At 35.5% G+C, this 14,671-nt stretch overlaps 1 protein-coding gene across 8 annotated transcripts in view; it reads left to right on the top strand.

Annotated features, from left to right (window-relative positions):
* The window catches only part of CCDC158 (coiled-coil domain containing 158), a 98,457-nt gene extending 84,336 nt beyond the window's left edge, over positions 1 to 14,121 (top strand). For 6 of the 8 annotated variants that reach the window (XM_079920961.1, XM_079920957.1, XM_079920956.1 and 3 more), the window contains 4 exons: positions 2,244 to 2,311; positions 4,555 to 4,713; positions 11,594 to 11,701; positions 13,968 to 14,121. In XM_079920961.1, coding sequence (XP_079777087.1) covers positions 2,244 to 2,311; positions 4,555 to 4,713; positions 11,594 to 11,701; positions 13,968 to 14,044 — 412 coding nt within the window. In that variant the 3' untranslated portion in view covers positions 14,045 to 14,121. Of the gene's footprint in view, positions 1 to 2,243; positions 2,312 to 4,554; positions 4,714 to 11,579; positions 11,702 to 13,967 lie in introns of those variants that run through there. The other 2 variants (XM_079920958.1, XM_079920960.1) reach the window with 2 other exon arrangements.
* Positions 14,122 to 14,671: the final 550 nt, after the last annotated feature.

Raw genomic sequence — 14,671 nt, 5'->3', positions numbered from 1 at the left:
TCATAGCCTAAAAGAAACAAGTTTTGATTTTCTTCTCACCTGAGTGTGTAACATTACATCGTTCCTGTTAATAATATCTGCAGCTATCTACTGCATATTTTTATTTTTACTATTATATGGGTGTTTTAGACTCATCTCATTTAGTCCATCTAATCGAATCTATGATATAGGCATTATTATCCCTGTATATAGATTAGAAATGGAGACTCAGCTTGCCAAGCAATTTGCCAGGTCATACAGCTTGTAAATAGAGGATCCAGACTTGAACTCAGGTCTAGCTGGTTCCTGAGCGCAGGCTTGTAACTGCTCCTGTGTTCTGCCTCTGAGTACCTGAACAATCGAGGTGATGGCAGGGCTGCACTCCTTGCAGAAGCCCTTGGGATTAATCCATTTCCTTACCTTTCTTTTTTAGGGCTCTGGGCCTCTAGAGCCTCATTCTTTGCACTCTTTGCCTTGGGGCTCCTTTCTCCATCTTCACACCCTGTGACATAGCATCCTCCAGTCTTTCTGCTGAGATTGTCACATCACCTTCTCTCTTCTGTGTGAAATCTCCCCCTGCCTTCCTCTTCGTACGAGACTTGTGATGGCATTTAGATAATGTAGGTATATCTCCACATAATCCAGGATAGATAATCTCCCCATCTCAAGATCCTTGACATAATCACATCTGCGAAGCCTCTTGTGCCATATAAGGTAACATTCGTAGGTTCTTGGCATTTGGACACAGATATATTTGTCAGCCATCGTTCATCCTACCACATCCTACTTTTCAGGCCATTTTACCATTCGCGTGTACCATTGTGGTGGGCTCTACAGTGTTTCGTGTGGATGTTTTAAATCTCCAATCTCTTGCAAGTTCCAGTCACTTCTGTGCATCAATTTCAGATTGATCGCCTGAAGTACACCTCAGACTATGTTCCCAGCCCCCAAACCTTCAAAGGCTCCCCATTGCCTACTGCAGCAAGAACAAACTGCTTGCCCTGATAATTAAAACTAGCCACAATATAGCCATGACCTTCCTTCCCAAGGCTTTTCTCCTAATATTCTCAAACTTTTTGGTCTCAGGATCCCTTTGCACTCACAAATATCACTGAGGATTCCAAAGAGCTTTTGTTTATATAGGCCATTTCCATTTTTAGTATTGGAAAATAAAATTTAATTTTAAGCATTAAAAAATTAAAACATTTTGATATTTATTCACTTAAAAGTAACAAAGTACATTATATATTACCATAATAACATATTTTATTATGAAAAATAACTATGTTTTTCAAAAAAAGTCATTGAGACTTAATCGTTAAAAATCATTAAATCATCAATTTAATGCATGGCTTAATGAAAGATAGCTGTATTCTCATATCTGCCTCTGCATTTATCTGCTGTGATATCAGATATCATGGAGCCTCTGGGAAACTCCACTATACACTTGTTTGAGACTGAGAGTTAAAAAGAAAATAATACCTTAGTATTATAATAAAAATAGTGTTGACCTCACAAACCCCCTTTGCAAGGGCACCACCTTCAGAGCTGCTGTCATAATATTATCAAACTGGTACCCATCCTACAGAGAACTATGTAGCTTAGTTCAAGTTACTGATTTAAATAGGTCTGATAGTTTTGTAAAGTGATACTTATTGCTAAGAGAGGTGTTTTTTTCCTTTGGTTTTTTAATTTTTAAGTGAGTCATTAAGATTGCATCTCTTAGAATCCATGAGAGAAACATTGGGTTTTATAGCTATTATTACACAAAAATGAATTTTCTAACCAAGATTATATATTATTACCTTTTCATTCTGCAAAATGTTCATGGGCACTGAATACATAGAGGTGATGCAACTTTGGATCTCCCTCATAGGGTATTTTAGGACTTCTGCAGGTTTGGGTTATGGCTGCCATCTTGGGCTTTTTTTTTTTTTTTTTTTTTTTTTTTTTTTCCCCCCGGTACGCAGGCCTCTCACTGTTGTGGCATCTCCCGTTGCGGAGCACAGGCTCCGGACAGTGCAGGCCCAGCAGCCATGGCTCACAGGCGCAGCCGCTCCGCGGCATGTGGGATCTTCCCGGACCGGGGCACGAACCCGTGTCCCCTGCATCGGCAGGCGGACTCTCAACCACTGCGCCACCAGGGAAGCCCTGGGCTTATATTTTAAGCCATCACTTTTGCCTTCATTAGCTTGTTTCTGTCAATAAATCTTAACACTGAGTTTTGAAATGGAATGTTTGCATGACCATTCTTATGCTTCCAGAGAGCCAGTCACATTACACACAGGAGAGTTGGAAGATCCACCTAGTTGCTTCACATTCCCATCTGCAGGTGAGTTTTTAATGAAAGCACAGAAATGGAGCCTGCTTAAAACCCTGCAGTGGCTCCCCTTTCAATGCTTCCCTCCACACTGCTAGCCTCCTCACCACCTTTAAAGCCTTTGCTCAGATGTCACTTTCCCAGTGAGACCTACTCTCACCACCTTATGTAAAAATTATAACCCTCCCACAATCCCAGTCCCCCTTATCTTTTTCTTTTTTTAAATTACACTTAGCATTTTTTTATACTATATAACTTACTAATTTATGTTGTTGATTGTGTGTCACCTCCTGCTAGACAAAAGCTGCACAAGGGCATATGTCTTTAGTTGTTTGGTTCCCTGATATATCCAGTACCTAGAACTTTCCTGGCACATAGCAGGTCCTCAATAAATAATTACTGAATGGATGAAAAGAAAAAGAAATGAGACAGATGGTTCTCTATATACTTTCCAAAGACAAAGTGTTCTCTATAAAACAAGGAGATCAAGGAAGAGATTGAAAATAACAGAATCTGTTGAAAAACAAAATGGCACAACCCAGGCTAGATATGGAAAAGAAAAAATAATAACATTACAGAGGAAAGCCTTAGAAAAATAAAAATTAGGATATGCATGACTGAAATCATAGTCAGGGACATGATGGACCCCAGGAGAAAATTACAGAAAAGGAATTTTTAAACCTAAGAAACATGAAAGATAATGATACAGAATATGTTAGATTTGGAAGGCGAAGGCAAATAAGCAGACACTTTATCAGCCTTCTTATGGAAGAGAACAAAGTAAATGGGAAAGAATGATACTGTGAAAATGATGGTTATTCAACAAACTGTAGCTATAAATCTGGACAGTAATAATGTAAATAGGGAAAATCGAGGTGTGAGGTGAAATAGAAGAAGGTAAGTTTCCATATTTTCTTGTCTTTTGTAGAAGAGTATCTATGTATACCTAAAATAAAAACATAATATTCTTAAATAAAATAATGGCAAATTTTAATTTTTAAACCTTTAACTTGTGAGAAATCTTTAAGAACTAATATTTTGAAGAAAAGAGCATTTATTTGAAATTGAACAATTAATTCCTTCAGGTTTTACTTCACTTATATGTTTATACTGTTGTTTCAATGTTTACCCAAGAGAATACAACATATATCCTTGTTTTATTAGATTAATATGTGAGTGCCTTTACCTTTTCTCATAATTTGTGAGTACCTGAGAACATGTTAACTGCATTCACTTTCCTTCCAACTGTCATACAGTTGTTGTCACATGTAAAGGTAAAGGTAAATACCATAATGGATCATTTGCATTGTGTTGTACAGTTAAAATTCATTTAGATACACCCACATATTCACACTTTACTTTCTATCTGCTATCATTTTACTTATGCCATTAATGTTCCCTTTAATGTATTCTCCCAGTTTCTGTTTTCCTGAACTTGTCTTTATTTTGTCCCCATTTTTGAGGAACATTTTTGCTGAATATAGAATCTAGGTTAACATTTTTCCTTCACTTTGAAAATATTCCACTGTTTTCTGGCTTCCAGTGTCTCTACTAAGAAGTCAGCTCTAAATTTAAATGTTGCTCATTTAAATGTAATCTGCCATTTTTGCCCTTCTGGCAGCTTTAAGACTGTTTTTCTCTTTGGGTTTTTTCTGGGTTTTTTGTTTATTTGTTTGTTTTTTGCAGTTTTTATTGATATACCTAGGTATGATTTTCTTTATATAAGAAGAACTTGTTTGGGGTTTGGAGTAATGCTGTTGAATATGTGGTAGTCTGCGCCTCCATTATCCAGACCTTGTGGGTCTATATCTATTACCTGTATTTTTTTTCTCTTGGTTTTCTGCCATGTTATTTTGTCTCCTCATATGCCTGGTTATTTTTATTGTATGACAGACATATGTGAAAAATTGTACAGATGGTTTCAGACTTAGAATATGATCACCTTCCTCCAGAGAGCATTCATGCTTGCTTCTGGTACACAGCCAAGGACACCAGCAATCCCAGATCAATTTAATCCAATCAGGAATTAAGATGATTTGAAGATGGACCTCAGGATCCCCAAGGGCAGGTCCAGTTCCTTATTCCTATGATGTAGCCCTTTTCTGTTCCAACCCAAAGCCTTGGGGTTTTATCAGAACACACCCCAGCCCCATGATTGGGAACATAGTCTCATGAGAGTTTGATTTTTTTGAGAGATGCAGCATATTATTTTTAAGTAATTCTGTCCTTTTGTTTTTGTTCTTGTAAAATTTTAGGAAGTCCATCTGTGAAAAATTCAGCTTCTCATTCATTCCATTCTTCTCCTAAGAAGTCTCCAATTCACTCATCCCTAACTAGTTCGGCTGAAGATTCTATAGGTTCCACACCACAATATAGATCCACCAAGCCTGTTCATTCACCTGATTCTGTTAAAGGTAAGAATAACCTGATATAACTGATGAGATTAATTGATTTCCTACTCCAGTGACTTAAAAGTTCACTGGAATTATATTAATTATATTTTTATATTATTTATATAATTAATTATATAATTATATTAATTGGAATTAATAAAGGTTCACATGGTGTTCTTATATGTACACTCTAATTGATGCTGTGTGGTGGGTGTGTGCTTAAGTGGGTCTTCTTTATTTGTTTATTTATTGAGTCTTATTTAAATAGAATAGTTACTGTATACCACATACACACACACCCCTTAGTAAATATACATAGATATTATAGGTAAATATTATCTGTTTCTTTCTCTGACATGAATAATGACCTTTTTTCTCTATTTTATTATAAGATTTTGAGTCTTCTTTTAAATGCTGAGAATGACTTTTCTTTTTTTTTTTTCAGTTTGGAGGAAATTTTATACACCAGGTTCTTATTAGTTATCTATTTTATACATACTAGTGTATATATGTCAATCCCAATCTTCCAATTCATCCCACCCCCACCCACCTTTCCCCCCTTGGTGTCCATACGTTTGTCCTCTACATCTCTGTCTCTATTTCTGCTTTGCAAACTGGTTCATCTGTAACATTTTTCTAGATTCCACATATATGTGTTAATATACGATATTTGTTTTTCTCTATCTGACTTACTTCACTTTGTATGACAGACTCTAAGTCCATCCACCTCACTATAAATAACTCAATTTTGTTTCCTTTTATGGCTGAGTAATATTCCATTGTATATATGTACCACATCTTCTTTATCCATTCACCTGTCAATGGACACTTAGGTTGCTTCCATGTCCTGGCTATTGTAAATAGAGCTGCAATGAACATTGTGGTACATGACTCTTTTTGAATTATGGTTTTCTCAGGGTATATGCCCAGGAATGGGACTGGTGGATCATATGGTAGTTCCAGTTTTAGTGTTTTAAGGACCCTCCATACTGTTCTCTATAGTGGCTTTATCAATTTACATTCCCACCAACAGTGTAAGAGGGTTCCCTTTTCTCCACACCCTCTCCAGCATTTGTTGTTTGTAGATTTTCTGATGATGCCCATTCTGCAATGAGGTGATACCTCATTGTAGTTTTGATTTGCATTTCTCTACTAATTAGTGATGTCGAGCAGCTTTTCATGTGCCTCTTGGCCATCTGTATGTCTTCTTTGGAGAAATGTCTGTTTAGGTTTTCTGCCCATTTCTGATTGGGTTGTTTGTTTTTTTAATACTGAGCTGCATGAGCTGTTTATATATTTTGGAGATTTATCCCTTGTCAGTTGCTTTGCTTGCATATATTTTCTCCCATTCTGAGGGTTGTCTTTTCATCTTGTTTATAGTTTCCTTTGCTGTGCAAAAGCTTTAATGTTTCATTAGATCCAATTTGTTTATTATTGTTTTTATGTCCATTACTCTAGGAGGTGGATCAAAAAAGATCTTGCTGTGATATATGTCAAAGAGTGTTCTTCCTATGTTTTCCTCTAAGAGTTTTATAGTGTCTGGTCTGACATTTAGGTCTCTAATCCTTTTTGAGTTTATTTTTGTGTATGGTGTTAGGGAATGTTCTAATCACATTCTTTTACATGTAGTTGTCCAGTTTTCCCAGCACCACTTATTTAGGAGACTGTGTTTTCTCCCTTATATATCCTTGCCTCCTTTGTCATAGATTAGTTGACCATAGGTGCATGGCTTTATCTCTGGGCTTTCTATCCTGTTCCACTAATCTATATTTCTGTTTTTATGCCAGTACCATATGTCTTGATGACTGTAGCTTTGTAGTATAGTATGAAGTCAGGGAGTCTGAATCCTCCTGCTCTGTTTTTTTCCCTCAAGATTGCTTTGGCTATTTGGGGTCTTTTGTGTCTCCGTACAAATTTTAAGATTTTTTGTTCTAGTTCTGTAAACAATGCCATTGGTAATTTGATAGGGATGGCATTGAATCTGTAGATGGCTTTGGGAAGTATAGTCATTTTCACAATATTGATTCTTCCAATCCAAGAGCATGGTATATCTCTCTACCTGTTTGTGTCATCTTTGATTTCTTTCATCAGTGTCTTATAGTTTTCTGAGTGCAGGTCTTTACCCTCCTTAGGTAGGTTTATCCCTAGGTATTTTATTCTTTTTGTTGCCATGGGGAATGGGATTATCTCCTTAATTTCTCTTTCTGATCTTTCATTTTTAGTGTATAGGAATGCAAGAGATTTCTGTGCATTAATTTTTTATCCTGCAACTTTACCAAATTCATTGATTAGCTCTAGTAGTTTTCTGGTGGTATCTTTAGGATTTTCTGTGTATCATGTCGTGTCATCTGCAAACAGTGATAGTCTTCCTTCTTCTTTTCCAGTTTGGATTCCTTTTATATCTTTTTCTTCTCTGACTGCCTAGGACTTCCAAAACTGTGTTGAATAAGAGTGGCAAGAGTGGACATCCTTGTCTTGTTCCTGATCTTAGAGGAAATGCTTTCAGTTTTTCAGCATTGAGAATGATGTTTGCTGTGGGTTGTCATATATGGCCTTTATTATGTTGAGGTAGGTTCCCTCTGTGCCCACTTTCTGGAGAGTTTTTATCATAAATGAGTATTGACTTTTGTCAAAAACTTTTTCTGCATCTATTGAGATGATCGTACAGATTTATTCTTCAATTTGTTAATATGGTTTATCACATCGATTGATTTGCATATATTGAAGAATCCTTGCATCCCTGGGATAAATCCCACTTAATCATAGTGTATGATCCTTTTAATGTGTTGTTGGATTCTGTTTGCTAGTATTTTGTTGAGGATTTTTGCATCTATATCCATGAGTGATATTGGTCTCTAATTTTCTTTTTTTGTAGTATCTTTGTCTGGTTTTGGTATCAGGGTGATGGTGGCCTCATAGAATGAGTTTGGGAGTGTTCCCCCCTCTACAATTTTTTGGAAGAGTTTTAGAAGGATGGGTGTTAGCTCTTCTCTAAATGTTTGATAGAATTCCCCTGTGAAGCCATCTGGTCCTGGACTTCTGTTTGTTGGAAGATTTTTAATCACTGTTTCAATTTCATTACTTGTGATTGGGCTGTTCATATTTTCTATTTCTTCCTGGTTCAGTCTTGGAAGGGTTATACCTTTCTAAGAATTTGTCCATTTCTTCCAGGTTGTCCATTTTATTGGCATAGAGTTGCTTGTAGTAGTCTCTTAGGATGCTTTGTATTTCTGCGGTGTCCGTTGTAACTTGTCCTTTTTCATTTCTAATTTTATTGATTTGAGTCCTCTCCCTCTTTTTCTTGATGAGTCTGGCTCATGGTTTATCAATTTTGTTTATCTTCTCAAAGAACCAGCTTTTAGTTTTATTGATCTTTGCTATTGTTTTCTTTGTTTCTGTTTCATTTATTTCTGCTCTGATCTTTATGATTTCATTCCTTCCACTAACTTTTGGTTTTGTTTGTTCTACTTTCTCTAGTTCCTTTAGGTGTAAGGTTAGATTGTTTATTTGAGATTTTTCTTGTTTCTTGAGGTAGTATTTCTGTAAACTTCCCTCTTAGAACTGCCTTTGCTGCATCCCATAGGTTTTGGATCGTCGTGTTTTCGTTGTCATTTGTCTCTAGGTATTTTTTGATTTCCTCTTTGATTTCTTCAGTGATCTCTTGGTTATTTAGTAATGTATTGTTTAGCCTCCATGTGTTTGTGTTTTTTACATTTTTTTCCCTGTAATTTATTTCTAATCTCATAGTGTTGTGGTCAGAAAAGATGCTTGATATGATTTCAATTTTCTTAAATTTACCAAGGCTTGATTTGTGACCCAAGATGTGATCTATCCTGGAGAATGTGCCATGTGCATTTTAGAAAGTGTAATCTGCTGTTTTTAGATGGAATGTCCTATAAATATCAATTAAATCTATGTGGTCTGTTGTGTCATTTAAAGCTTCTGTTTCCTTATTTATTTTCATTTTGGATGATCTGTCCATTGGTGTAAGTGAGGTGTTAACGTCCCCCACTATTATTGTGTTACTGTCGATTTCCTCTTTTATAGCTGTTAGCACTTGCCTTATGTATTGAGGTGCTCCTATTTTGGGTGCATATATATTTATAATTGTTATATCTTCTTCTTGGATTGATCCCTTTATCATTATGTAGTGTCCTTTCTTGTCTCTTGTAACCTTCTTTACTTTAGAGTCTATTTTATCTGATATGAGTATTGCTACTCCAACTTTCTTTTGATTTCCATTTGCATGGAATATCTTTTTCTGTCCCCTCACTTTCAGTCTGTATGTGTCCCGAGGTCTGAAGTGGGTCTCTTGTAGAGCATATATATGCGTCTTGTTTTTGTATCCATTCAGCAAGCCTGTGTCCTTTGGTTGGAGCATTTAATCCATTCACATTTAAGGTAATTATCAATATGTATGTTCCTATGACCATTTTCTTAATTGTTTTGGGTTTGTTTTTGTAGGTCCTTTTCTTCTCTTTGTTTCCCATTTAGAGAAGTTTTTTAGCATTTGTGTAAAGCTGGTTTGGTGGTGCTGAATTCTCTTAGCTTTTGTTTGTAAAACTTTTGATTTCTCCATTGAATCTGAATGAGATCCTTGCTGGGTAGAGGAATCTTGGTTGTAGTTTCTTCCCTTTCATCACTTTAAGTATATCATGCTGCTCCCTTCTGGCTTGTAGAGTTTCTGCTGAGAAATCAGCTGTTAACCTTATGAGAGTTCCCTTGTATGTTATTTGTTGTTTTTCCCTTGTTGCTCTGAATAATTTTTCTTTAATTTTTGATAGTTTGCTTACTACGTGTCTTGGCGTGTTTCTCCTTGGGTTTATCCTGCCTGGGACTCTCTGCGCTTCCTGGACTTGGATGGCTATTTCCTTTCCCATGTTAGGGAAGTTTTCGACTATAATCTCTTCAGATATTTTCTCGGGTCCTTTCTGTCTCTCTTCTCCTTCCAGGACCCCTATAATGCAAATTTTGGTGTGTTCAATGTTGTCCCAGAGGTCTCTTAGTCTGTCTTCATTTCTTTTCATTCTTTTTTCTTTTTTCTGTTCCACGGCAGTGAATTCTACCATTCTGTTTTCCAGGTCACTTATCCATTCTTCTGCCTCAGTTATTCTGCTATTCATTCCTTCTAGTGTATTTTTCATTTCAGTTATTTTATTGTTCATCTCTGTTTGTTTGTTCTTTAATGCTTCTAGGTCTTTGTTAAACATTTCTTGCGTCTTCTCGATCTTTGTCTCCGTTCTTTTTCCGACGTCCTGGATCATCTTCTCTATCATTATTCTGAATTATTTTTCTGAAAGATTGCCTAGCTCCACCTCATTTAGTTGTTTTACCTTGTTCCTTCATCTGGTCATAGTCCTCTGCCTTTTCATTTTGTCTATCTTTCCACAAATGTGGTTTTCGTTCCACAGGCTGCAGGATTCTAGTTCTTGTTTCTGATGTGTCTGACTTTTCTTTCTTATTTACATTCTCTAAAATTATTTACATTCTCTTCAGTCTCTGCCTTTGTAAGTGCAAGTGTCTATCATACAAACTTACCAAAATGTTCTCATTTTTAAAATTTTAAGTTCATTTGTTATTCACTAAGACAGATGGGGAAATGATTTGATTTAGAATAAGAGCCTGATAAATAAGTGGACATTAAATATGTATATGTTGAATTGAAATTGAAATGTTTTTCATCATATATGACAGTGATTCAAACGGCCCCAGTGCTCTGTGGTATCATTCTCTTTGATAAGGGATAAGTTAGGCAAGTTGTTGCATCATTGTTAAGTCAGTTCCTGGTCTTTTGAAATTCTATGCCTAACATATTTTTAGATCCTAAAAAAAAAGAAATCAGGACCTAATCACAGATTTTAGTACAGTTTCTGTTTTACCATCTTTTTCTGCATTTGTGTCCTCCTTCATCTCTTATGCTTCTAAGTTATTCTTTTAATATTTAAAAAAAATTTAGAGTAGCAAATTACTTCATTATTACAGCAGTGATTATTGCAAGAGTAGAACAGTGCTGTTGGTCACCCCATTATTAATTTGTGGTTACATAATAGCGTGGCATTTTCTTTTTTTACCCTGTTGTCAGATACTCATCAAACTTCATATGTTTTGTGTTACGTTAAAAATTTCTCAATGAGAAATTATTTTTTATTCTCTTGAACCAAAATAACTCCTAGATGATTGCCTTTAAAATTTAATATCTTGAAGTGAAAGAGTCTTTTGGTAGGAAAATGAGCCATCAAAAGTATTTTCTTTTTTTTTTTTTTCATCAAAAGTATTTTCAAAGTTATACAGCAAGTCAGAGGCTAAGCTCAAAATTAAAATCTTGTGATTGACAACCAGTATTTTTTAGAGGTTGACAAAACTTAGCATACTTATTAGAGAATAGCTCAAATGCTTCTAGCCTCTCCTCGGTTGCTACTGCCACATTTACTCTAGATTCACTGTGGCCATGTCAGCATCTGTACTCCCCTCTCCCATCATTTAATACTATCCTCATTCAGGTGTCAAGAACTGAAATGGGCACTTGGCCTCACACACACTCAAAGCTGTTGCCAGCATCAGTATTAAATCTTGTGCTTCCAAACTCTAAGTTACTGGAACTACTCAGCTTTGGTATGAAAAGTTGTCATTTATAATGCAGAATGTATCATTAAACTTGAAGTGTTCTTCACACTCATCACATTTAATGCTACCTAGTTAAAATATAGTAAATCAGATTGGTTTGAAACAAAATCAGATAAGCTAGTATTGCAGTATTAGATAAAACATTTCTTTATTTTCAAATAGTGTTTTAAATTTTTCATTATTTTAAAGGAAAGATTGTTTAACCTGTAAGAGAAAGATATCTAAGATGAAATACTGAATAGATTTTTAATACCACATCTAAGCAATTTTCTAATAGCTTCACAGTCTCAGCCAATAGAAACAACTGGAAAAACATGCAGGAAGCTTCAGAACAGACTGGAAAGCTTGCAGAATCTGGTAGAAGATTTACAGATGAAGAATGAAGGTACAGTGTACATTTTTGGAGAGATCTTCCTTGTTCAAAAGAATACTCACCTTCCCTTCAGGTTAAGCCTCTTATCTGTAGTCCCACTGAAAAGGATCTTGAACAAGAAATTCAGAAACCTTAGTCAAAATATGAGTGTCTTAACCATGCCTAATGCCTGGATTAATAGTGTGACCTTGGGCAGGTCACTTTAGCCCTGCTCTCCTCTTTCATCTAATAGGGATGATAATATGGCTGACTAGCCCTCAATAGAACACATGTTTTGAGCGGCTGATTTCACATGAGACTTTCCCATACACTGTCTTTCTTGTCCCTGTTAGGTCTGTAGATGAGAATTTGTATGGCAGTAGCCAAGATAAGTTTGCAGTTAATAGCCAGAAAACAAAACAACAGTATTTAGCCTTATAGAGGATTTAAATTAGCATGGGTATAGGAGACTGTGCCACCCCATGAATCACTCAATAAAAAGATAAACTGCATATAAATATACTGAAGCAAAAATAAATAAATAATAAAAAATGAAAAAAAAATTAAATTTAAAAAATATATACTGAAGCTCTCCAAATGAGAAACTGTTGTACTCTGCAGATGATAGACAACTTTTGGGGCATAAATTCTTAGTGGATGTTCCCATGGATTTGGGAGGCTGTCATGTTTTATGATTTGCTGACATGAATCCAGGAGCCTTTGTCAGAAAGAAATTAATTTTGGAGGATACATGTTATTCTCATTTCATCTTCCATCTCTAGAGAATATAAGTTGCTAGATGGAGGATAATAAATAATTTTCTAAGAATAAATCCTTTTAAAATAAATTTAACCTTATTAATAATAATAGTTGTTATTAGCATTTATTGAGCACTTACCAGCTATGTGCCAGGCCCTGTACTCAGTGTCTTACTAATTAGCTTCACAACACTGGGAGGTGGGTGCTAATATTATGTCATTTGGTGATGAGGAAGCTGAAGATCACAATCAGTCAGTAAGTTTTAAGTCACACAATGAGTAATAGAGCTGGGACTTGACCTCTGCAATTTCTAGCTCCAAAATGCACATTTTTTAACGTACTAAAGTTATTCCAAATTGTTACTAAAGAAAATTAACAACTTCTTTATAACTCCAGATGCCTGCATATATAAACATAAAGGAAAATGTTTGAGTTTAAGTTTATCATAACTTTTTTAAGGAAGATGCATTATCTTACTGACCCCATTTTTATTCACACTTTGACTTATATTTCGGACTTTATCTGAGTCATCCTACCATGTAATAATCCAAATGGAAAACATGTTGTATTTGTTTAAAAAACCTCTTAAAAGTTTTTTTAGACAAATACTTTTTGTTGGATGCATTGTCTGGGTAGAGTGTGTCTTGGAAATTCTGCAATAGCTATTTTGGAGAGAATTTGGGGAACATTTATCAAAATTTAAAGCGCATGTATTCTTTTACCCAGAAACTCTACTTCTAGCAATTTATTCTGCAAGGAGACATTGTACATACAAAAGTCTGAAGTATTTCCTATAGCATGTTCATAAACAAAGATAAGAAACAACTTTTAAAAATTTATTTACTAACATGGGGCATCCACACAATGGAATACTGTGCAGTCATAACAAATCATGAGCTGAACTGGAAAGAGGTTGACGTTCTGTTAAGTGAATAAAAGCAAGCTACAGAACAATTTCTACCACATATTTCCATTTGTGTAAAGAAGAAAACTCGTGTGTGTGTGTGTGTGTGTGTGTGTGTGTGTACACATGTGAAGATACTCACTGACAGGTTTACAGTGATGACCTGGGATGGGGAAGTTCAACAGATTGAGGGAACAAAATCAATGACCTTTACCCCTCTTTGTACCCTTCTGAGGTGTTCAAATTATTTACAATTAGTATGTATTACTTCTATAACAATAATTATCATGTTCATTTATTTATTGGCTGTGCTGCACAGCTTGTGAGATCTTAGTTCCCTGACCAGGGATTGAACCCATACCCTCAGCAGTGAAAGAGCAGAGTCCTAACCACTGGACCACCAGGGAATTCTCTATCATGTTCATTTAAAGCAACTGAAAGAGAAAAGATTTACCCTTAGCTCTGTTTCATAATTTCAGTCTTTTAAAAAATATGCTACTTTGCAGTTTTTGAGAACTTATTGAGCTCAGGAGGTATCTATTCTGTGGTAGCAAGCTGACCTTTTAAGACGTGCATAATAGAATTTAAAGCCTGAGTAATGTTGCTTTTCTAACTTTGCTTTATCAACATTTTCAGCAATGTCTTCAATGATCAGAAATCAAGAAGAGAGGATACAGAAAGTGAAAGACCAGGAAAAAATGTTACTAAAATGATACATTGCTTGCCTATTCTTTACAGAGAGATGATGCCCAATTAATTGTGGTGTTACTTATAATTAGTGCCTTTTTCTTTTTATGTGAAAATTTAATAAAAGATACCCTGTCCTGTAAACTCTGTTTTGAAATAAACTAGTCTTCAGCGCTCTCTCAGTAAAACTTAAAAGCAGTACTAGCTAGAAGCAAAAGTACCTAATAGGTGTTATTTTGTGCTAATACCAGTGTGTTGGAATAATCACATTTTTTTTGTTATCTTTAGTGGTGCTGAGGCAATAGCCTTCTTCTTTTTCAGCTTAAAATGCTTCTTTCACATGAAATTGAAAGATGGGGTATAATGCCCAGAATGGGAGGACAAACTCCAAGGTACTGACCAGGATTCCTTCTGTGACCCTGAACTCCCTGTTTGTTCTGTCAATATCAGTGAATGTAATCACATAACTAAACATTGTGGCCCGTAATCAAAACTTTTAGAAAAGTTTTCTTTTTACATATTAATAACTAGGAAGCAAGAGAGAAAAAGGTTGTTATTCTTCAGCCAGTGGGTAACTTCTGCAGATTGAATGGATTCAGTCTGCCTTAATTAGAGTTTAATAAATTAGTGGCATTTGTACGTGGAGTGTTTTC

The sequence above is a fragment of the Stenella coeruleoalba genome (assembly GCF_951394435.1).
Source record: "Stenella coeruleoalba genome assembly, chromosome: 4".
NCBI lineage: Eukaryota > Metazoa > Chordata > Mammalia > Artiodactyla > Delphinidae > Stenella > Stenella coeruleoalba.
Note: the sequence above shows the minus strand (reverse complement) of the source record. Positions and strands in the feature narration are given on the sequence as shown.